Source organism: Bos grunniens, chromosome 27, assembly GCF_055505025.1.
Source record: "Bos grunniens cultivar Pamir isolate PY7600 chromosome 27, Bosgru_T2T1.0, whole genome shotgun sequence".
Lineage (NCBI taxonomy): Eukaryota > Metazoa > Chordata > Mammalia > Artiodactyla > Bovidae > Bos > Bos grunniens.
The window spans coordinates 39,270,080-39,294,805 of NC_141191.1; the positions used below are offsets into that span (position 1 = coordinate 39,270,080).

The 24,726-nt window shown below is 42.0% G+C and overlaps 1 protein-coding gene across 5 annotated transcripts in view; it reads left to right on the forward strand.

The window, feature by feature from the left end:
- Positions 1-24,726, forward strand: part of HOOK3 (hook microtubule tethering protein 3) — an 88,566-nt gene that overhangs the window by 41,825 nt on the left and 22,015 nt on the right. For all 5 annotated transcript variants that reach the window (XM_086380479.1, XM_086380480.1, XM_086380481.1 and 2 more), the window contains 7 exons: positions 3,095-3,258; positions 6,364-6,504; positions 7,857-8,058; positions 11,354-11,464; positions 12,674-12,761; positions 17,534-17,603; positions 19,550-19,690. In XM_086380479.1, coding sequence (XP_086236605.1) covers positions 3,095-3,258; positions 6,364-6,504; positions 7,857-8,058; positions 11,354-11,464; positions 12,674-12,761; positions 17,534-17,603; positions 19,550-19,690 — 917 coding nt within the window. The remainder of the gene's footprint in view (positions 1-3,094; positions 3,259-6,363; positions 6,505-7,856; positions 8,059-11,353; positions 11,465-12,673; positions 12,762-17,533; positions 17,604-19,549; positions 19,691-24,726) is intronic.

Genomic DNA, 24,726 nt, shown 5'->3' on the forward strand with positions numbered 1-24,726 from the left:
GTGGTGCTTTTGTGCTGCAGAGTCGGGGCTGAGGACTCACGGCGAGACCCGTGGCTCTGAAGGGCTGAGCTGTTCACAGCTTGTCCTCTGGCCTGCAGAATTCCATGAACCGTATATAGTCCATGGGGTCACAAAGAGTCAGACACGACTGAGCGACTTTCACTTTCATGAACTGATTGACGATGTATGGCAGAAACCAACACAACATTGTAAAGCAATTATCCTCCAGTTAAAATGAATACATAAATTAAAAGAAATTAGGAACAAATGAGTTTTTAAGATTTAAAGCCTTAAATATTTATTTTAAAAAGAATACAAGAGCAGAAATAGACGCACGGTATAGAATTTAGCTGTTGGTCTATTCTGAGAAAACACTCGTGCGGTTATGGAAATCTGACAAGATAGACAGCTGGCATTTCAGACGCATTCGTTTATTCAACAGACATTGAGCACCCACTCCAGACCTTCCCCTGCCCTGTGGCTGCTGTGGATACAGTGAAGTTGAGGGGAACACAGAACTGGATGAACATCCTTGCCCCCAGGTGCTTAGTGCGCACGGAGAAGACAGACAATAAACAGGATAAGAATACAGTCTGTCGTGTGCCGATAAGAGTTCTAGAGAGAGGGAGACTCGGGGGAGCAGGGTAGGAGGAATTTGTTCTGATGGGTTGTCAGCAAAGCCTGCCAGCGGAGGCAGTGAGTTTGTAAGAGATCCTAACAACGCGGAGGAGCTGGCCTCCCAGTCTTCCCCGGAGGAGCGTCCAGATCAGCGCACCTGAGTGGAGCTGGAGAGAGGAACCGTCCACAGAGGCCAGACAGGCCTTGGGAAAGGCTCAGTAAAGGGGAAGCCATTGCAGGCTTGTTAGCAGAGTCATCCTGTGATCCGAGTTTTATTTTCGTGGGTTTTGATGGCTCCTCGGTGGAGACTAGACCGAGGGGGAGGGCCAACTCATGGAGACTGATTCAGACGCCTTTGGAACAATCAGGTGAAAATTTAGGTTGGCTTAAATCAGAATTGAGGGGTGGTAAGAAGTGGCGGAAATCTGTTTGAAGGCAGAGCCACTGATGTTTGCTGAAAGAGTGGATGTAGATGTGAGGATGAGCTGTGACGGATCCTGACTGAGCAAGTGGAAGGACAGAGTTAGCACTGCTGAGATGGGGAGACGGCGGGCAGGCTGGCCGGGGTGCAGGTGAGAGTCCCACCTGCACAGGTTAAAGTCAGACGCTTCGTGGACAGGATCCCAGTTTGGGATCCCAGGCTGGAAATAGAAACATTTGCGCTCTCAGTGAATAAGTGGTGTTTACAGCCCAGCTACTGAAAGACATCCGTGTATTTAGGAGGGAAAAGCCATGGGTGCCCCAAGGCGGGGCCATGGAGAGGACCAGGAGAGGGAGGTGTTCTGGGAGCCGCAGGAAGCAGAGCTCCGCTGGTCCTGGGGGTGGTGGGGCAGGAGCCCTGCTGGAACAGGTTCAAGAGGAAATAGGGGCGGAGATGGAGAATTGGAAGTGGAGGTGGCTTCTGCTTTTCCAGGTTCTTGAGATGTAGTTGGCCTAAGGTAAACTGCCCACTTTTGAAGTGTACAATTCTGATGCCTCTTGGCATCACCACAGTCAGGGTAACGGGGTTCTCTGTCGTCTTCTTCCAGTCCCGGTGCTGCTTCCTGTCTCTGTGGATTCGCTTTTATCTTCTAGAATCACATGTAAAAGGAGTCACACACACTGTACTCTCTTTCTGCCTGGCTTCTTTTTTTTTTTTTTGAGATTCATTCATATTGTTGGTATCAATAGTTAATTCTTTTGTTGTCAAACAGTTTTCCGTTGAATGGATGTGCTGTTATTTAGCTATTCACCTGTTGATAAATATTTGTTTTTCTGTGTTTGTGTTAGTCACTCAATCCTGTCTGACTCTTTGCGACCCCATGGACTGTAGCTCGCCAGGCTCCTCTGTCCATGGGATTTTCCAGACAAGAAAACTGAAGGGGTGGCCATTCCCTTCTCCAGGGGATCTTTCTGACCCAGGCACTGAACCTGGGTCTCCTGCATTGCAGGCAGATTCTTCACCATCTGAGCCACCAGGGAAGCTGTTACAAACGAAGCTGCTATAAACATTCTGCATCTCCTTGTGGACATATGTCTTGTTTCTCTGTGGTAAATAAATACCTAAGAGTAAACTGTCTGCGTCATGCGGTGGTTCCATGATTAATTTTTTAGGAAAATGCAAACCAGGTATTCACAGCGTTCAGAACAGTACACATTCTCACCGGTGTGTCAAATCCCACTTGTGTGCATCTTCGCCAGCGTTTGGTACAGCCAGTCTCTAATGTTCGGCTTCCTAGTGGGAGTGAGTGTATGGATATAACATTATGGTCTCAACTTGCTTTTCCTTGGCGAGTAATCGTGAGTGTCTCTTTTGTGTACTTAGTTGCCATTGGGTGTGTATCTGCTTTCTCACCCAGTCTTGCCCTACTCTCTGCGGCCACATGTACGTAGCACAGCAGGTCTTCTGTCCATGGAATTTTCCCCGGAGGAATGCTGGAGTGGGTTGCAATTTCCTACTCCAGGGGATCTTCCTGACCCAGGGATCGAACCTGCATCTCTTGCATCTCCTTCATTGGCAGGTGGATTCTTTACCACTGAGCCACCTGTGAAGCCTTTTACATGTCTTCTTTGGTGAATTGTCTTTTCAAATAGGAAATTTTAAAAATGAATTATTGCTTGCTTTTACATACTGGTCTGTCTGTACAATATTCCTAAATAATATAAATGTTTTAAGTGGACATTACTTGTACTTCTTTAAAAACAGGCTTTAATTCATAATGGCTTCCCTGGCGGCTCAGATGGTAAAGAATCTGCCTGCAGTGTAGGTCGGGAAGATCCTCTGGAGTAGGGAATGGCCACCCCCTTCAGTATTCTTGCCTAGAGAATTCCATGAACAGAGGATCCTGGTAGGCTACAGTCTGCGGAGTCACAAAGAGTTGGAGACAACTGAGCAACTAACACACACACACACAATTCATAATGGTGATTTACAAGTGATTAATGCAGATTCCAGCGTAATTGAGAAAACAACCCCTGTCTTTCTACATTCTAACAGGTCGCAGCACTGCAGGAGGAGAAAAGCAGTCTGTTGGTCGAGAATCAGGTATTAATGGAAAGACTTAATCAATCAGATTCTATAGAAGATCCTAACAGTCCAGCAGGAAGGAGGCATCTGCAGCTCCAGACTCAGTTAGAGCAGCTCCAGGAAGAAACATTCAGGTAAAGGACCCCTCACTCAGCTCTAATCCTTTAAAATCTGGTAATGTCTTTTGCAGTTAAGAACATAGTGTTAGGGCTTCCGGGTAACTGCAGACCAAGGTGGCTCTGTGATTAGCCACTTCCCAAAAGTCTTCCCACACACTGTGAAATGAGCACACGTCTAGGAAAGTTCTCGCCCTCAACCTGACTTGCAGACGGAACGCCCCAGTTGAACCGTGACTGTGGACAAAGGGAAGGAGCAGATCCCACCCCCACCCCACCAGGTGCTTGGAGACAACTAAAGTCAGACTGAGAAAAACATCAGGAAGAACTAGCAAAGGGGCCTGAGGGTGAGTAGGAATGGTCACTGGAAAGATTAAGTTCACTCAAAATTGGAAATCAAATTTAAAACAAAAAAAGGAAATTAGATCACAAACTGCAGGGATAGGATTTCAAATTAAGTGTATCTTCTTAAAGGGCCAGATGCCCCCCCCCCCAAAAAAAATTTTTTTAACCAGGCATGGAATTTAAAGATTCTGCCTTCCAGCGCACAGTTTAAGGGCATAAGAGAAAGGCCAGGGGTGACGTTTAAAGAGACAGATGTAGTTAAAGGGCAAGCCGATGTAAGGGAGTCGTCCTCTAACACATCTTCTCGAGGAGGAAAGGGCCACAAAGGAAGAGGGCCCACTAGCAGTCAGGTGGTAAAAGGAAAATCTGGTGTCCTGCAAGACAGAACAGAGCGCAAAGTCTAAGGACCTGGCAGGATGATAAAAATACTGTGTTACGATTTTCTAGAAAATGTATCATGACCCATTTATTACCTAGCCATAGATTTTCAGTGTTAAAAGTGTGGGTGAAATTAAGTATCATTACTTATCCACTAACTTGATATGGTTACGTATCTACCAGTCTTTATTTTTCTCCAGTGATGTTTTGTTTTGTTTTGTTTTGTTTTGTTTGCCTTGACCAGAAAAAAGTGCAATTTCTTAGTCTTCCCCGAAACCTAAGGCAAATAGTCCATTGCTTCTGGTCTGCAACCGCAGTTTAGACTGTGATCTGAGGACCCTTTTGGAGAGTCTTCAGGCCCTCTCTTCCAGCTGCATATCTGTTAGACTGGATTTCCTTCATGAACCTCAGCCAAAAAACCCTCACATCAGACGCATGTAGAAACAGGAGAACCCAGCTGTCTTCGAGTAAACCAGTGATTTGAATCACAGAATGTAAAAAACATTGCCACTCTTCTCACCGTTTTTAGAAAGTAGTTGTGTTTCATAAACAATATATTGTATTAACATAATGGGTTTATTACTATTATTTTCAAATGGCTAACATCTCATTTATCAGTATTCTTTAAACAAATCTGAAAAGAAGAGTAGCAAACTCAATCCAGTGCTATAGTAAAAATAAGCTTTATCCCAGAAATATTATTAAATCTGTTATAATAACTTAATTCTATTACAGTAGATAAATGTATTATGCCTCCTCCATAAGTTAAAGGAAGAATAAACAATAAGCTTGGTACATGAAATTATCAGTAAAGTTAAGAATATAAGATGAAGATGAGTATTAATCTATTAATATTATTTGACTTTTTTCTTGACACTCTAAAAATCCTGGCTTTGCCCCTTGCTAGCTGTATAACCTTCGGCATACCTCCATTTCTCTAAGATGGTCTAATAGTTTTGTCTACCCTCTAGAATTTTTGTGAGCATTAAATGAATTAATATATGTAAAGTACTTTAAGAATATTGCCTGGCATATAGAAGCTATATAAGATTTAGCTGTTGTTACTTTTCTAGAAAATGAAATAAGAAAAAGAAATGAGATTAAAATACTGGAAAGACAAAAAATAAATGATCATTATTTATAGATAATGTGTGTCCACCCAGAAAATAGAAGAGAACCAACTGAGAAGTCCTTAGAACCAATAAACATTTAAGAGAGAGAGGGTTATGTTCACCTTTGCTTATGTCCCAGGTCTTTCTAGCAGTAACTAGTACCACCGGGAAAATTCTGCTCATAAGTATATAAATGAAGAAGAAGAAAAAATTGTAATGCTTACCCTAATGGAAACAGCTTGGTACCCGTGCAACAAAATACAGACACCAGTGACACAAATGATCCATAAACCAGTCCAAGTATATATAAAAATTTATAATATGATAAAAGTGGCATTTTCTAATCCAATAGGGAAAGGTTATTTGTTAAATAGTTTGGGAATGATTGGTAGGTGTTTTGATAGGAAAAGTTAGATTCCTGCTCTGTATCATATACCCAAATGGTTTCCAGAGAAATTGAAAACTTTAATGTTTAAAAAATGAAACCCTATAAATACTAACAGAAAATAACGAATTAGAAGAAAAAAATTCTAATTGTGCATTAGAAGCAAAAACTATGAAGGGTGAGATTCATTAGTTGAATTGGATAAAAACTAGGAGTCTTATGCTTTAAATACATAAACAAAATTAAAATAACCAGTGATAAATATTTGTGACGTGAGAGAGAATCCTGTAAATCCAAAGGAAAGGTGTATGTGTTAAGCAAAACAGATTTGTACATGGAATTCCCCAGCAGCCCAGTGGTTAGGACTCTGCGCTTTTATGGCAGAGGGGCTGAGTTCAGTCCCACAAGCCGTGAGGTACGGCCAAAAAAGCAGCAACAGATTAAAATAAATTAGGAACCATATTATCCATAGTTGAGAGGTGAAAAGATCTATGAAAAGAAGTCAGGCTGGAAGTTACACTCCATAAATGTTAACAGTAGGTACCTGCCTAGAGTAATGCATGATTTTTATCTTCTTTGTTTTTCTGCATTTTTTTAAATTTCTAAAGGGAGTATGTTCATTTCCTAATTAAAAATAAAACTTAATAGCTGATATATTTTGAAAAATAGCACTTGGTGTCTACCTTTCTGAGTAGAGGATGGCAGTTGTTGTCTTTCTTCAAGTCTTAGAACGGCAGAATCTGTTTCCAGGATAGTTAAAACTTGGAAATACGGCATATGGTCACAAAAGTGGGAGACAAGTTCAAGAAGAACGTATTGTCATTGTTTTTAACTTACTTTTGCTGTTCTAAGAAGAATTATTAGACAGTAGAGCTTTCTGGGTCTGTTTCGTTTCGATGACAGGCTTGAAGCAGCCAAAGATGACTATCGAATACGCTGTGAAGAGCTGGAGAAGGAGATCTCTGAACTTCGGCAGCAGAACGATGAGCTGACCACTCTGGCAGACGATGCTCAGTCTCTGAAGGATGAAATAGATGTTCTTAGGTAACCCAGCCCCCCATCCCTGTGGGATCTCAGACCCGCCAGGCCCCCGGGGTTCACCTCCATGGAACCATTTCTCATCTTGTAAAGCGGGAATAGTACACACGCCCACTCAGGCTGACACGTGGAACTGAGTGAGCCTATGTTTCTAGGCACTCGGAACAGTATCTGGCAGTAAGTGCTGCATATAAATGTTGGTTAAGTAGGAGTTAATCTCTGACCAGAACTTCATGCTTGCGTAGCTGTGAGCTTTCTCTCTGCTGCTCCTGGGTTGTCATTCTGTGTCGTCCGGCTGATCCGTCGTCCACTTGCTCAGATCCTGTCTCCCCTACGAGGCTCATTTCCTTGCTGGACTCAGCTGTGCTCTCACCGGGCCCCTCGCTCCCTGCTGCTTCGGTTCTCCACTGTTCTGCCTGTTTAACCTGTCCTCCGTCGGATCATTCCAACCATCTGTATCTTACCCTTTGGCTCTTTAAATGCTGAGAACGAATAGAGAAAATCACATAGTGATGTCATTTTTGTCCTCCTGCAGACTGATGATCCTCGCCCTCCTCTGGGCTCCCCCCATGTGCCCCCCGTTCTGCTGCCCATCCGTGGACGGCTCTGTCCCCACCTAGCTTGTCGCTGCTCTGAGTTTTCCTGACTCTTCTCACCTCTCCCCGCTGCGTGCTGTCTCCTGCATCCCCACCGTGTTTGGCCTCTGCTGCCTGCGTGCAGACTGGTGCCCCGTCCACTGCTGACTCCTGGTGCTCTGGTCTGAACCCTTCTTGGCTCTGCAGGGACCGGTGCCACATCAGTTATCACTTCTCTTCCCATTTGAATCTCCGGCCACCCCCCCCCCCCCGCCCCCGCCAAGCATCTATTTGTATGTTTCGGTTCCTCTCTTCTTAGAAAGAGTGAGAGAAGTATTACTCTCTGCTTCTCTCCAGAACAGATTTAGATTACACGGGGTCAGATTTACATTCTCTCCTTAACCCACTAGAGTTCGCCACCGCCGCCCCCCCCCCCCAACTGCTCCTCTGAAACAGCTGTTCCTCTGGTCACTAATAACATCCAGTTGCCAAATTATTTGGACACTGTACAGTATATTTTGCTTTTGTGCTGCATGGAACTCTGTGACTACCTGCTCCTGCGTGCATTCCTTAAATTTTATGTAATGTTCCTCATTACAAATTTTGCTGTCACTTTGGTCATACTTTTGAACCTGCCCAAAAAACTAAGCTGGACTCGACCTTTGGTCTCGTCATTTCATTAGAACGTGTTACTCCTTGGCGATCTTCTTGGTTTATCCCTGTCTACAGCAGCTTTACAACTGTGGGTGTGTTTGTGATTCCTGGTTTCCCATCTCGTTCTAGACATTCTTCTGATAAAGTTTCTAAACTAGAAGGCCAAGTAGAATCATATAAGAAGAAGCTAGAAGATCTAGGTGATTTGAGGCGGCAAGTTAAGCTCTTAGAAGAAAAGAATACTATGTATATGCAGAACACAGTCAGTCTAGAGGAGGAGCTGCGAAAAGCCAACGCGGCTCGGAGTCAACTCGAGACGTATAAGAGACAGGTAAGACGGTTGGCCTGGTTTCTTGACGTTGTTTGCAGCTGAATTCCCCAGAGTCACACTGGCTCATCAGAGTCCACTGACTTGTTTCCACGGTGTTTGGTTTTTCACCTCTGAAACTTGGTTCTTATCCAGAGGTTATCGATTGGTCCCTACAGCAGATACTTGTGTTACGTCTTAATGTATTGCAGTGAGTCTTGGCTGCTGTGCTCAGACTGCCTCTGGTTGCAGCAGTTGGGGCATCCTCTTTATTGAGGTGCTCAGGTGTATCCTTGCAGCGGCCTCTCTTGCTGCAGAGCCTGGGCTCTAGGAGCACGGGCTTCAGTAACTGTGGCACCTGGGCTCAGTGGTGTGGCGCACGGGCTTAGTTGCCCTGCAGCATACGGGATCTTCCCAGACCAAGAACTGAACCCACGTGCCCTGCATTGGCAGGCAGATTGTTAAACATTGGACCACCAGGGAAGGCCTGTATGCTGATTTCACAATCTTGTCCAATCCCCGTATCACTACCTTTGGGAGGGGACCATTTTTGAGGTCTTATTAAATTTGTTTTTATATTGCTTCTATTTTATGCTTTGACTTTTGGGCCATAAGGCATGTGGGATCTTAGCCCCCTGAGCAGGGATGGCACCTGAGTCCCCTGCGCTGGAAGGCAGGGTCTAATCCCTGGACCGGCATGGAAGTCCCCCATATTACTTCTAACGACGTCTATTAGTTTTCTTGTCAGAAGTCATATTTTGCACAAATAAAAATCTTTTTATTTGTTTCTTTTTACAGCATATCCTTTTTTTCCTTCTTAGTCAGCATGCCTGACCTTTACTATAGTCTTGAACAGAAGCAATAATAATAGACAACCATTTCTTGTTGTTGATTTTTTATGCAGTACTTTAAATGTTTTACCAGTATATTATAAGGATTGCTTTTGGTTTCGGTAGCCACCTTTTCTTAAGAGTAACAAAATTTCGTTGTATTCCTAATTTCATGAGTTGTTTTTCATAAGCGGATGTTGAATTTAATCAGCTACACCTTTGAGAGATGCCTGTGCTGCTTCTCCTTCCTGTTAATCTGATGAACTGTATCGATAGATCCCTGTGCTTGACCATCCTTGCCTTCCTGAGATAAGCTCAGTTCAGTCGTAGCAGGTTTATTTGTTGTTTCACGTTGTTAGATTCACTTGGTTTATTTTACTTGGAATATTTTACCTCTACAGTTAGTTTACTCAGTTTTCTATCTCGTGCTTTCCTTGTCTTCTGATTTTGGCATCAAAGTTATATTCACTTAATGTAACAGAGACGTTTTACTAGAACAGCCCTGTACACCATGTATGGCTGGTGGGGTTTTTTGGTGAATACATTTTTCCACATTTCATTATGAAAATTTTCAGCATACAACTAAGTTGAAAGGATTACTGAAAGTTAAATGTAGTCCAAAGAAGCTATGAATGTGATTAAAGGGTATTAAATTAAAATAAGAAATGATTTTATCAGAGTTCCAGAGAGAAGAACAGAATTATAGAGGGACATTATTTGAAGGAAAGAATGGCTGAGTGTTTTTCAGAATTAATGAAAGACATCAGATTTAGTATTAACCGTGAATTACAAACTGAATAAATAAAAAAGAATTCTACACCTATAATTATTATGGTGAAATTGTGCTATAGAATATAGAAATATTATACTCATTCTCTCTGTTTCTGATCTTGTTGTTCAGTCACTAAGTTGTCTCCAATTCTGCGACCCCATGAACTAGTTTCTGATCTGGAGCTTAATGTTATTTTATTTTTCGTTGTAATACTTCTCTTTCTGCAACTTCTCTTTTGGTGGCTATTCACATCTACGTGATCATATTTAGTGGTATTTTATTCCTTTTATAATTTAGGTTTCTTTCTTTTCTTTAAGTATAACTCCAGTTTAACTTGCTTGGAGGGCTTATTCTTCTATTTTGCTTTTGTTCGTACTGTTAATGTTTTTCTGCTGTTGTTCTTAGTGGTTTATTTATTTAACACTTTTGTGATTTGGGGTTTTGCTCTCATCTTTAGCTTTGAGAGTACTGGGGACCTGGTTGAGGCTGTGTTCTTCCAGGCAATACGTGTGTTTCGTATGCCAAATTTACCACTGTGTTACCAACCAGGGTGACTTAAATTAATTGCTTGGTTTAGGGTTTGCCAGACAAGACATACGGCAAAAATTCTAACACAAATCCATCTATCCACAGGCTATGGTTACACATTTTCAAGTTACACTTTATAAAACCCAGAACACTCACTTTAAGGCAGGCAAGTTTCCTTACTGACTTTGCCAGCTGATGGATTTTTTCCCTAACCTACCTATTTACTGACTCACTACCTTTCAGAATCCAAGATGGTTTAACAGCCACCACCTGCCTCCCAATATGTTAAAGGCCTGGGCCCCTGGCACTTCCGGTGGCATCTCACAGTGCCTGTAGCTTCCTCACAAACCTCCACTCTAGTTTTAGCCCCTGATGACCTCCCAGGCTATGGTTTTTCCTGTGGTCATGTACGGATGTGAGAGTTGGACTATGAAGAAGGCTGAGAGCCGAAGAATTGATGCTTTTGAGCTGTAGTGTTGGAGAAGACTCTTGAGAGTCCCTTGGACTGCAAGGAGATCCAACCAGTCCATTCTGAAGGAGATCAGCCCTGGGATTTCTTTGGAAGGAATGATGCTAAAGCTGAAACTCCAGTACTTTGGCCACCTCATGCGAAGAGTTGACTCACTGGAAAAGACTGATGCTGAGAGGGATTGGGGGCAGGAGGAGAAGGGGACGACAGAGGATGAGATGGCTGGATGGCATCACCGACTCGATGAACATGAGTTTGAGTGAACTCCGGGAGATGGTGATGGACAGGGAGGCCTGGCATGCTGCGATTCATGGGGTCGCAAAGAGTCGGACACAACTGAGCGACTGAACTGAACTGAACTGACCTCCCAGGCTTTCTTACAAGCTTATCAATGCCATCGGACATTTTTCCCCCTTAGCATTTCTTTTGCTTCATGCTGAAAGGACTTCCAGACTGCCCAGTTACCTGTGTTACAGGAAACGAAAGTCCTGTAGGTTTTTCTAGGTTTGAGCATTTGTTCTTCCAGATGGTCTGGTTTTAGAACCCACAGTATCCAGGCAGATTTCTGTACCTAGGTTCTCTCCACTGAGTCAGGCTTCTGTAACTTATCTATTTTTTTTTAGTATCTGTGGGGAAGATAATCTTCATAGATCTGTAGAAGAAATTTGATAATTTCTAATGTGTCAAATTATAAAAATTAACGATACCTTTCTATACCAGGTAGTAGAACTGCAGAATAGATTATCTGAAGAATCAAAGAAAGCCGATAAATTAGATTTTGAATATAAGCGGCTAAAAGAAAAAGTTGACAGTCTTCAAAAAGAAAAGGATGTGAGTATGTATATTGGCATTTTGGTTTTGATCAGTGTCAAAATTAAGAAAATGATATTTAATTCTTATTTTGGGTACGTTAATTTCTTGTTCTGTTTATAAATTTAAAGTTTAGAGATCCTGTTGATTTTTCAAATTATTTTTAATTGGCAGCTAATTGCTTTACAGTATTGTGTCAGTTTCTGCCATCTGTCAACATGAATCAGCCATAGGTACATGCATGTCCCCTCCCTCTTGAACCACTCTCCGGCCTCCCACACTTCTGAGTTGTCAGAGAGCATCGGATTTGAGCTCCCTGCACCTGTTGATTTTTAAATTAAAGAAGATTCATATTTGTGTTTCAGAAATAGATCTAAAATAAAAGATTGAGAGACTGTTCATTCTAATTTATTTTCTGTATATTTAACTTTTGTACCACTGATGCTTCTTTTCCATCATCTTACTTGTGATTTGCTATAAATTTATGTAGCTTTTCTGTTTTCTATATGTTTACTACAGAGGACACAATTCTTTTTGTTGTTGTTCAGCATATTTTGAAGCTTCTAAAAGTATTTTTACTTTGTCATAATTCATGAACTGTCTTTGTCGTGTGATTTTTATGTTTCATGAAAAGAATTTTATTTACGTAATAAGATACTCATTGTTAAGAATGGAGTAGTTTTGTTTCTTACGGTTCACTAGATAAAATACTGAATTTTATTTCTGTAATAAGATACTCATTGTTAAGAATGGAGTGGTTTTGTTTCTTACGGTTCACTAGATAAAATACTGAATTTTATTTCCGTAATAAGATACTCATTGTTAAGAATGGAGTAGTTTTGTTTCTTACGGTTCACTAGATAAAATACTGAATTTTATTTCCGTAATAAGATACTCATTGTTAAGAATGGAGTGGTTTTGTTTCTTACGGTTAACTAGATAAAATACTGAATTTTATTTACGTAGTAAGATACTTATTGTTGAGAATGGATAGTTTTGTTTCTTACGGTTCACTAGATAAAATACTGCCTTGCCCATGGACTGTATTCAGTGTGGTTAAACTGGAAAAAACCTAATCTTTTCCTTCTGTGATTGTTCTGTAAAAGATTAAAAACTGTAACATGTTCATGTTCCGCACTGTTTATCATTCTGTCAGGTAAGGCAGAGACCACTAATGAGTAAATTCATGAAGGTTGAAGCTGACCTCCCTTGTTCTTAATGTCCCTCCAGAGGTTGAGATCGGAAAGGGATTCTCTGAAGGAAACCATTGAAGAGCTTCGCTGTGTTCAGGCTCAGGAAGGACAGCTCACAACTCAAGGTAACAATGTTTCAGAAGCCCAAGCAAGATTATTTGTTTAGGTAGTATCAGGAAAAATGTTAGGATTCATTTTAAGATGATTGCACCAAAAAAACAAGAACTTAAAGTTGGAGAAGAGGCCATGAGATTGATACAGATTTTGAACTGTTACCCAGATTTTATGGAAAATAGACAATAGTTATGAGACCAAATTTATTTACCTACTTTTTAATTTTATATTCAAATGTTTATATATTATATATATATATATATATATATATATATGTCACTTAGTCACGTCCGACTCTTTGCAGCCCTGTGGACTGTAGCCCACCAGGCTCCTCTGTCCGTGACATTTTCCAGGCGAGAATATTGGAGTAGGTTGCCATATTCCCAACGCAGGGATTGAAGCCTCATCTCTTGTGTCTCCTACATTGGCAAGCAGTTTCTTTACCACTAGTGCCACCTGGGAATGCATTCAAATGTTTGGGTTTTATTAAATCAAAAGCATAAATCATTTGTTACATCATTTGTGTTAATAATAAACCTGAAAAGTTTCTAGTGACCTCTTTAAAAGTATATCAGACTTTCTAAATCAATGATCTTTCTTTCAGCTGAGAAGTGAGGTGGGTAGCAGTTCACTAACACCCACTACTTGGGAACTTAACGTCCAAAGTAGAAACCTTTTCCTCCTCACAGGAAAGGAGCAGCACTTAGCTGAGAATTTACCTTCCACCTCTTGGGGAGCACGTGAGCCTGGCTGGGTGCTCGTACACTTCACCATCTGCTCACTCCCACTCGTATTTCCAGCCCCTGGCTTTCCTGTTGCCTGAAACTAGACTGTCTCTTTTCCTCTGACTGCAGCCTCCTTTTCCCTGCGCCCTCTTTCTGCCAAACCTGTTCATTCGCTCCATCCTCCTTCAGCCCCCTCTGTGGCCTCTAATGACCATGCTGATGCCTCCTTTCCCAGGTCACCCAGCCTGCATACCTGCATTTCAGCTGTGTTCTCGTCACCACTGTCTTTGCTTATCCTCTTCACCTATTTCTTAACCAGCTTATCAAACCCTAGCTCAGTTTTTTTTTTTTTTATAATTTTGTTTCTCTGTTTGTTTCTTTTCTTGCTGTGCTGGGTCTCTGTTGCTGCGTGTGGGCTTTTATCTAGTAGTGTGAGCGGGGACTGCTCTTCGTTAGAGTGCTCCAGCTGCTCGTTGCCGTGGCTTCTGTTGGTGGGGAGCACGGGCTCTCTGCGTGTGGGCTTCGGTAGTGGTGGCTCACGCACTTAGCTGCTCCGCTGCGTGTGCAGTCTTCCTGGCCCAGGGCTCGAACCTGTGTGCCCTGCGTTGGCAGGTGGATTCTGCACCACTGGACCACCAGGGAAGTCCTATGGTTTATTGTATACACAGTAGCTTGCATCTGCCAATCCTGAACTCCTGATTTATTCCCCTACCCACCCACTTTCCCCTTTTGTAACCATAAGTTTGTTTTCTATGTCAGTGAGTCTGTCTCCATTTTGTAAATAAGCCATGGTAAACACTCTTAGCAACCTAGGAATAGAAGGAAACTTTTGCAGCCTAGTAGAGGTCATCTGTGAACATCCTACAACTGACCTCATACTTAGTGATGAAAGACTAAATGCTTTTCCCCTAAGACCAGGAACAAAGCAAGGCTGTTCAGTCTAGCCACCAGTATTCAACATGGAGTTTCTCACCAGTGCAGTCACGGAAGAAAAAGAAAAAAGAAATGAAGGGCATTCAGATTGGAAAGGAGATCTGACAGCTGAGTTCGGCAAGGTTTCAATGTCCAAGATCAGTGTGTAGATACGTTTCTGTGTACTATTAGTAAATAATCAGAAAGTGAAATTACAGTAGTTATCTTAAGGAATGAACTGCAAATAAGTTTAGCAAAGAAATGCAAGACTTCCACACTGACAACTATGAATCATTACTAAGATAAATTAAAAATACAAATAAATGTAAACACATTCCACATTCAGTTGTGGAGAGAGACTGCAGTTCTCTTCATATTGGTCTAAAGATTCAATGCAATCCCAATCAGATTCTCAGCAGACTTTTTTGTAGAAATTGACAAGCTGATTTTACTGATACAATTTACACGAAAAAACAAAGTGTCCACTATAACCAAAAAAAAATAAAAAGCTAGAGAGCCTGCACATCCTGATTTCAGGAGTTACTTTAGGGACTTCCCCAGTGGTCCAGTGGTTAAGACTTCACCTTCTAACACAGGCCGTGCAGATTGAATCCCTGGTCGGGGAGCTCAGATCCCTCATGCCTCAGGGCCAAAACATGCAAATGTAAAAAACAAAAGCAATATTGTAATAAATTCCATAAAGACTTTAAAAACGGTCCATGTCAAAAAAACAGAAAAAAAGTTACTGTAAAACTGCTATAATTGAGCAACGTGAAACTTGCATAAGAGAGACATAGAGATCAGTGTAGTATATACCACACTAATAGAATGAAGGAAAAAACGCATCATCCTCTCAATTGATGCAGGAAAGGCAACTGACAACGTCCAAAACCCTTTCATTAAAGAAATAATGTAAACTAGAAAGGAAACTTCTGCAGCATGAGGAAGGTCGTACGAAAAACCCACAGCTAACAGCGTACTCGGTGATGAAGAACCAGAAGCTTTTCTTCTAAGATCAGGAATAAGACAGTGACGCCTGCTACCACCACTTCTATACTTCGGTTAACATGCTACAGGAAGTTCTAGCCAGAGCAATTGGACAAAGAAAAAAAATCTAAATTGGGAAGGAAGAACCAAAAATATTTCTGTTTGCAGATGACATGCTCTTATATGTTGAAACCCTTTAAAAACTACACACACGAAAAAAAATAGAACAAATAAAATGAATTCAGCAAATTTACGGGATATAAAATTAAACAACAAAAATGAGTTACATTTCTATACACTAGCAGTGAACAATATGGAAAGTAAATTAAGAAAACAATTTGATTTACAATAGAATTAAAAAGAATAAAATACTTGGGACTAAATCTAACCAGGAAGACACTTGTACCCTGAAAAGTACAAAACACTGCTGAAAAAAATCAAAACCTAAACGGGAAGATATCCATGTTCATGGAGACTTAATATTGTTAAGATGACATCACGGAAACAATCTACAGATTCAGTGCAATTCTTATCAAAATGCTGATAGTATTTTTTGCAGAAATAGAAAAACCCAGCCTAAAGTTTACATAGACTTTCAAGGGACCCTGAAGAGCCAAAACAATCTTGAAAAAAAAATTAGCTTGAGGACTTACACTTCCTGATTTTAAAACTTAGTAAAATGTTAGAGTAATCCAAATAGTATGTATAGGTGAAAGGGCAGATGTATAGACCAATGGAGCAGAATATAAAGGGCCTGGAAATAAACCTTCCCATAGACGGTCAGCTGATTTTGAAGAGGAGCATCAAGACAGCTTAGTGCAGGAAAGGAAAGTCTTTCAAGAAGGTTGTGCTGGGAAAGCTGGATGTCCACATCCAGAAGAAGGAAGGTGTCCATCCTTATACCATATACGAAAAGGAAGTCAAAATGGAACCCTAAATGTAAGGACTAAAACTGTACAACTTTAAGAAGAAAGCATAGAGAATCATCATGATGTTGGATTCAGCAGGGGTTCCTTGGAATTGATACCAAAAGCACAGGCAGCAAAAGGAGTAACAGGTAAACTGGACTTCATCAAAATTAAAATCTTCTCTGTGTCAAAGAACACTGTCAATAGAGTGAAAAGGTGGCGTGCAAGATGGGAGGAAATATTTGCCAATCCTTTATCTGATAAGTGGTTGATGTCCAGAGAGTATAAAGGACTTCTACAACTTAGCAGCAAACAAGCAAAGGACTTACAGACACGTTTCTCCAAAGAAGATATCCAGATGGCCAGAATTTGTATATGAAACAGTGCTCAACATCGTTAGTCATTAGAGAAATGCAGATCAAACCCACAGTGAGGTCCCACTTCATACCCATCAGGATGGCTGTCATTAAAAAAGAAGGAAAATGGAGATAACAAATGTTGATGAGGATGTGTCGAGATCAGAGCCCTCTTGTATTGCTGGTGGGAATGTAAGATGGGTCAGCCACTGTGGAAGAGTTTGGTGGTTCTTTATAATAAAAAGTTGAAGTTATCATATGATCTAAAAATTCTGTTCCTAAGTATATACCCAAAAGAATCAAAGCAAGGACTCAACTAGATCCTGGTATGCCAATGTTCACAGCAGCATTATTCACATTAGCCAAAAGGCAGGAACAACCATGTGTCCGTCAACAGATAAATGAATAAAGAAAATATGATATGTATGTATAATGGAATATTATTGGGCCATATAAAGAGATGAAATTTTCATAAATGCTGCAACATAGATGAATATTGAAAGCAGCGTGTTAGGTGAAGTGAGCCAGACACCGAAGGACAGATGCTGGCGTGAGGTATCTAGAATGGCCAGATGTTGGCATTAAAGTTACAAGGGGCTAAAGGAGAAAGCATTGGGGAGTAGTTACTGCTTAATGGTTACAGATTTTATGTATTGAGTGATGAAAGCATTTGGAAATAGACAGTAGTGATGTTTCCACAAAATGGTGCCTTAGCATCAGCATAGGACTTCGCGTTACTCAACTGTACACTTAAAAATGTTAAAATGATGATGATGATGGAAGGCAACTGTGACATAGTTTTTGTACTTTAATGCTCAAAGTAGGGTTCATATAGGGACTGAAGGAGGTGGTTGTGGTCTCTCTTGACCTTGAGTCAGTGCTTGTGTGTTTATAGGGTTGATGCCTCTGGGAAGTCAGGAGTCTTCAGACAGTCTTGCAGCAGAGATCGTCACACCGGAAATCAGGTAAGGAGATGGTGAAGTCCAGTCACACTTCACAGTATTGTTGTAGAAAACTTACTCCTCTGTGATATAGAGGACCAGTTCCTTACTCTTTATCACTGACACTTTCAATCTGAACTCGAGGCTCTGTGTCCCTGATTTCAGCACGTTAGAGACCTTCTCAGCTGGCCGTACAGAAGCTTGGTTTCTCTCTTGGGGAGGACAGGGTCTCACACATGCAGACAGACACATCTCTGCTTGGGTATCCTCAGCAGACACTTAGCCGTGAAACCACATGGCCCAAAGACAAAGGTTATGCTTAGCCATTAGCCTGCAAAATACTTAGTCGCTGAGATTTATTACCTAAGTTCAAGAAATGGTCTGGGGAAGACAGAAGCAGAGTCAGGAGGAAACATCGCCCTGTCTCTATTGCTCTTCCCTCAGAAGTTCCTTACATTTGTATTTTAAATATTCTGTTTATTTTAGTGTATGCCTGGCTTTATGTATGAGAATGAGTAAATGATTGGAAAGCATCAGCTGTCCAGCAAAAGGATAATGATTAATCCTGAATATTGCTTTTACCTTATTTGGGCTAATTTGCCCCCTTTTTAAGTTAACACCAGCCTTGATTCTTGATAGCATCCTTGGAGGTATTAGCTAAAATAACAGTTATGTAAAAGTTATAAACTGTGAAAGTTGCCATAGGCATTCAAACATTTGTTGAATAAATGAAGACAGTATTTATTATTGTTAGCATTTCTTTAAGTACAGAAGGTGTGTAACGCAACACCAATTTTGGAAGCATCTTAAATACCTTTTACTTCTTTGCCATCTGATATGGTACTTTATTATTGGACCAATAAAATTTGTTTCACAAATAAATACTTATTTTATGAATATTTATAAATAAATGCGTGCTGCATCCTAAGTCGCTTCAGTCATGTCCGATTCTGCAACCCTATAGACTGTAGCCCACCAGGCTCCTCTGACCATGGGACTCTCTAGGCAAGGATACTGCAGTGGGTTGCCATTTCCTTCTTCAGGAGATCTTCCCAACCCAGGGATGAAACCTGCGTCTCTTATGTCTCCTGCATTGGCAGGCAGGCTCTTTACCACTGGCACGACCTGGGAAGCCCCTATAAATAAATGGTTATGTCCAAAAAACAAATTTTAAGGACGCTTTTAGGTAATGAAGTTGAATTTTTAAACTGAGAGAAAAGAACAATGATGAAGATTCAACAAAATGGCTTCTATTGAGTATTACTCAGTAAAATTAAAATATGCTCTGTGTCTACAAGAGCTATCAAGGTGAAACAGTGCAAGGGGTGAAACTTCTCAACACGTTAATAGACCAGTATTGACATAGTCAGTATTCTTGACACATAGTGAGATTTTCTTTTCCAGTTTGCAAAAATCTATTAAAAGTGATAATTTTCACTAATGTTAAGGGTGTGGAAAAGTTAGAAACCTCATAAACTAAAAATAAAGAGATACAGTTTTTTAATTGAGATATAATTGACGTATAACTCTGTAGTAGTTTTAGGTGTACAACATAATGATTTGACATGTGAATGAAGGATACATATGTGTTGTGAAATGATCACCGGAGTAAGTTCAATTAGTATCCATCGCCACAGAGAACTACAAAAACATTTTTTTTTCTTGTGGTTATACAGCTCTTCTTTTGAGCAGTTTGGCAGAATGTGTAAATGTTTAAATCAGAAAGAAAATAGGATTTTGAAACCTCATTCATTATACATCATGATACTTGGAGATTGTTTATCTTCAGACCATCAATTCTATTATAAAAAGAAAAGGTTTGAGACCTGAGATGTGCTGTCTCAGCCAGTTAGGAGCTAAATTTCTTGCAGGTTCTTTTTTTCTTTCATTTCTGTTCTACGTATTAAATCTGTAATGGTGCCTCGCTGGATTTTGATAACCATGTTAATCTGTTTTTCTTCCTCTCTCAGGGAGAAGCTCATTCGTCTTCAGCATGAGAATAAGATGTTGAAAATCAACCAGGAGGGTTCCGACAATGAGAAGATCGCCTTGCTGCAGAGCCTTCTGGATGACGCCAACCTCCGCAAGAATGAGCTGGAGACAGAGAACAGGTGAGGGCGCGGCGGCCACTCCACTCACCGTGATCTGATCCCTTCAAACACTGCTGCAGGGGCTGCAGGGGCAAATGATCTGAGCTGCAGGGGCAAATGAGAGTGTTCTCCTCCATCTCATTTCACAAGTACTTTTTCCACTTAAAGGCAGATTTGCCCAAAAGGGCTGTGTCTCTGTGATAGAAGCCCCATCTTCAGTTCTTCAGGCAAAATGATACTGAAGTCCTGCCGTTCCCCCTTCCTAATCACTAATTAAAACTAGAAGCTTAAACAGCCTGCCAGTGCAGGAGACACGGGTTCGATCCCTGGTCCAGGAAGCCCCCACGTGCTGAGGACCAATGAAGACCGTGCACCACAACTCCTGAGCCCGTGCTCTAGGGCCCGGGGGACATGACTCCTGAGCGTGTTCTCTAGGGCCCGGGGGACGCGGTTCCTGAGCGTGTTCTCTAGGGCCCGGGGGACGCAACTCCGGCTCTAGGGCCCGGGGTGCACACCTGCCGAGCCCGTGCTCTAGGGCCCGGGGGACGTGGCTCCTGAGCCCGTGCTCTAGGGCCCGGGGGACACGGTTCCTGAGCCTGCGCTCTAGGGCCCGGGGGACGCAACTCCGGCTCTAGGGCCCGGGGTGCACACCTGCCGAGCCCGTGCTCTAGGGCCCGGGGGACGTGGCTCCTGAGCCCATGCTTTAGGGCCCGGGGAAACGGCTACTGAAGCCTGAACGCCCTAGAGCAGCCAGAGAAGGCTTGGCAATAAGAACCCCACGCACCACAACTGGAGATCAGCCCGCACTCACCACAGCTAGAGAAAGCCCCCACGCAGCAACGAAGACCCAGCACAGCCAAAAGCAAAATTAATTCATTAAAAATAAATAAAATCTTTAAAAAAAAAAAACCTAGAGAATAAAATAATGTCACCATTAATTGACAGTCTTTGGAGACACTTTTACTTCGTCGTCATGATCAGATTAATAAGTTTGCCTTGTTTAGACAAGCTGATGTTTCAAAGAATCAGTTGGTGTAAGGAAAATAGTGGGAACCCTCATAACGAATTGATAGAGCTTTCTTTTTTTAATCTGTTTGAAATCATCCATCTTATGAATAATTCAATTATTTTGAGAATTTAGAGTCTGCAAATCTAATAAGCACATCACTTTCCTGCTTGTAAGTTGTAAGTTTTCAGAGTATTGCAGTAGGCAGTCATTCCAACTACTTTTAAAAGCAATTCTTACTCTGGCAAGGATTACTTTTATATTTTGTTGTGACAATCTTCTGATTCTTTTCCTTTTTGGAAACGTTTCTTAGATCCCAAACACATGGTGTCTTTTCTTTGTCTTAGAGCTGTGATATTCTGTCATTTTTTGAGGGATTTGACATTTTTATAAATAGTTTCACAGTTTATGTGATATTACAGATTCTTTGCTTATTATGCCTGATAGATTTGGCATTTTCCAGGTATGAGTCAGTCTTGGGAGTCAAAATTGTTATGACAGTTTTACATACTCTACCTTTCTTCCTGTGACTTTAATTTTTAAACCTGCTGAGGGAGAATCAGCAAACAGTGTACACAATAGGGTGATTTATTAGAGCGTAATTGAATATAAACAGAAGGAGACATTTGCATATCAGCTCTTAGGAGCAGAGATAATGAGTACTTTATTTAAAAAATACTTAGAAAAAGTGGGAAAAGAGAAGGGAGAGGAATGAGAACAGTGGAAAATAGGTGGCAATCACACAGAGCCCAGGTGAGAGCACCTTGATTGACCCATCCATCCTCGGCCTCCACTGTATCTTAGTATCTTAGTCAGGAGAGCCTTGGAGAAGGCGATGGCACCCCACTCCAGTACTCTTGCCTGGAAAATCCCATGGACGGAGGAGCCTGGTGGGCTGCTATCTCTGGGGTCGCACAGAGTCAGACACGACTGAGTAACTTAGCAGCAGCAACAGCAGCAGCAGGAGAGCCTGCTCCCGACACTGATTTCTTGTCAGGAATCAACACCTGCTACATCTTCTATCACACTTGCCATGTCTTTCACAGGCCTTACTACAGCTTTTCTCCTTAAAAACAGAACGACTACTTGACATTCGTACTGTAGCACTTGCACGTCCAGATGACTGGTTACCTCCAAGTGCCTCTTACTTACAGCTGTGTTGGTTTATCAGATTGCAACACGAGTAACTTACCTGTGGGTCATAGCCATCTGTGGGTTTTATGACCTGCCACAGTAATAATAATAGCAGCTAGCGTTTATTAAGCCACTGTTTGTTCCAAACACTGTGCTGAGTGTTTTAAACATGTGGTCTTACTTTACTAAAGTTTTGCAGATGGAGGAATTCGGACTGAGACCCAGGCTACCTGACTGCAAAGCCTCTAGTCCACCAGTGTGTCTTCTGCCATATTTGTGAAACATTCTCCTTCCCGTCGTCCCCCTCACTGGATGCTTTTCCTCTTAGGTGAATTGTCGTGTGTTGTCTTGCTGAGTTTAATAAGTACTCACGTTACCTGGTCTCTGCCTTAACCTGCCAGTTGCCAGCACTGGACTAGAGCCACGCAAGCAGAGTTTCAGTCCCACTGGGCCTTGCGGCTGTGTGACCGTGAATCCAATTTGCTCACGCCATTCCTCACCTTAGAAGGAGAGCTCAACCTCCAAAGTCCTCTCCAGTTAGTTTTGCCAGTAAGTTGGCATTTGTTAAAATCCGTGATACCTGCTGACCCTCCAGCAGTATTAGGAGAGGAACGAAGGATCCAGAGTAGAGCCACGTCGGAATCTCTGACCCTTGAGGTCGGCATTACAATCCTCACTTCTTTTGTCAGTGAACTTTCTCATACATATTTACACACATTTTATAGCTTCATACACGTGTGTACATGCTTGAGCTGTACTTTAACTAGTATTTTAGACTATGTGTTATGACATTTACAATGGCCTCCACCTAGTAATAGTATTTGTTGACGAAATAAATTTCAAAAATCGCTAGGATGGAAAGTTGAAATAGTCTTAGAGTTTGATGTATTTTCCCTATTGCTTCCTGAGAAAATTAAACAAAGTTACAGTCAGTTATGTACTTATGTACCTCTGTTCCCATATTGAATACGAATTTTCATATAATTCTTTCACTGAGTGGAAAAGCAGATTCCTTCATGTGAAAAAATACCAATTATTGTTATAGGTTTATTATATCTTTATTGTGATTCTTACTAAATTATAGCACCTGGAGGTTTCTAATAAGAATTTCTTGTTGAGTAAAAAAAATTTCATGCCGAAATTCTTGGCTGTTTGGATTCTAGTCATTGCCCTGTTTTGTCCTTAATTGGGGGGCATCTGACTTTTCCTAAAGTGTTTTTTACTAGACCTGCCAGCCCCATGGGAGCATCCTGGACTTCTCTTCCTCCCCTCTTTACCATGTTCATGGTTGATCACTTCCCCTTCCTCAGTTCTTCTCAGCTTCAGGAGCAGCCCTGGCTCGTTCCTTCTGAGTCCCTGGTTCCTCTCCAGGGTGAGCCATCCCTTCCGCCCTCTGCTTGGTGATCTGCTGGGGGCCTTCCTGGTCTCTTGTGCGCCAGGCCGCACTTTCTGCAGCCACTGTCGTTCATGCTCACGGCCCCAGTCGTCACCAGATGGCCCCAGGGTCCGCTGTGCCCTCCTGCTGGGCACCAGTTGCAAGGGTCCAGCCGTTGTAACAGGCATTTCCATCACTCAGTTTTCAACAAATAGCAAGCAAGTTTCTTTGTGCTGTGGCTCAGCCTGTTCCTCCTGCGTTCCCTTTCGTGGTAAGTGGCTCTTGGTTGCTGAGAGTACAATCCTCGGTGGTTTTTTGCTCCTTCTGTTCGTTTATGTCTTCTATGCATCTCCTCCTCTGACCCTGTCTCTTTCAGGGAAGCGTAGTCATCACTGCGGTGGCCTCCGCCCGGGCTTCCTACTTTCCTGCTGCTCTCCGCCTTCCAAAATGATCTCTTCGACTTGCACGGCACTGTGATCTTTCTGAAATACTCTCGGCTCCTTCAGCATCACCCAAGACCCACTAGTCCCCCGACCGTTGCAGCCTAATGATCTATAGAGAATTTGTGGAGACAGAGCTCCAGAGTCAGCATTTTTAAATGCTGGCTGGGCTCTTTTCCCTTGCAACCAAATTTTAGGTGCAGTTACAGGAAATGGCAGCCTACTCCATTATTCTTGCTTGGGAAATCCCATGGACAGAGGAGCCTGGCGGGCTACAGTGCATGGGATCACAAAGAGTCGGACACAGCTGAGCGACTGAGCCCAGGATAAATGAAAACACACTTGAATTTCACACAAGGTGGCCCAGCCTCTCCTCTGGTTTCATCTGCAGCCTGCCTTCCCCTCATAATGTCGTCATAACGTAGAATTCAGCCATATAATTCCTGAACTCATTGTGCCTGCTCCCTTTCTGTGCACTGTGGCCGTGCTGAATTCTCGGTCTCGAATCCTCTTTCCACCATTAACCACACAAGCATTTTATTTATTGTTCTGGTCTCGGTTCAGGTGAGGCCTGACTCCTCCACACTATTAGGTGCGGTCCTCGCTTCCTTGAGCAGTTCTCACTCCTCTGTATACTTCTGTGTGCTGTGTTGAAGTATTTATCTTGAATTTTATTTGTTTACATTTTGCCTCCCCAAGTGCAGTTTTTTTGTTTTTGGCTGCACCCAGAGACTTGCCCGACCTTAGTTCCCTGACCAGGGACTGAAGCTGGGTCCCTGGGAGTGAAAGTGCTGAATCCTAACCACTGGACCGCCAGCGACAGCCCACGAGGACCTTTTAGCACTGCACTGAGCACTCACTTGAATAAGTGTATATTGAAGTGAATTTCAGACGAATATACGTGCACAAGTACACCAGCTCAACACAATGTGTGTGTCAAACACTGCAATGGATGTCATCGTCAAAACTTCAAGCTATACAAAAATAATGAGAAAAGTGAACTGCTCCAACTGTAATATGAGAATTTGTTTTGCTCATTATGTGAAAACCTAAGGGAAAAGGTATAAGTTCAGTCAGAACTTGGAAAGTTAATGTACATTTG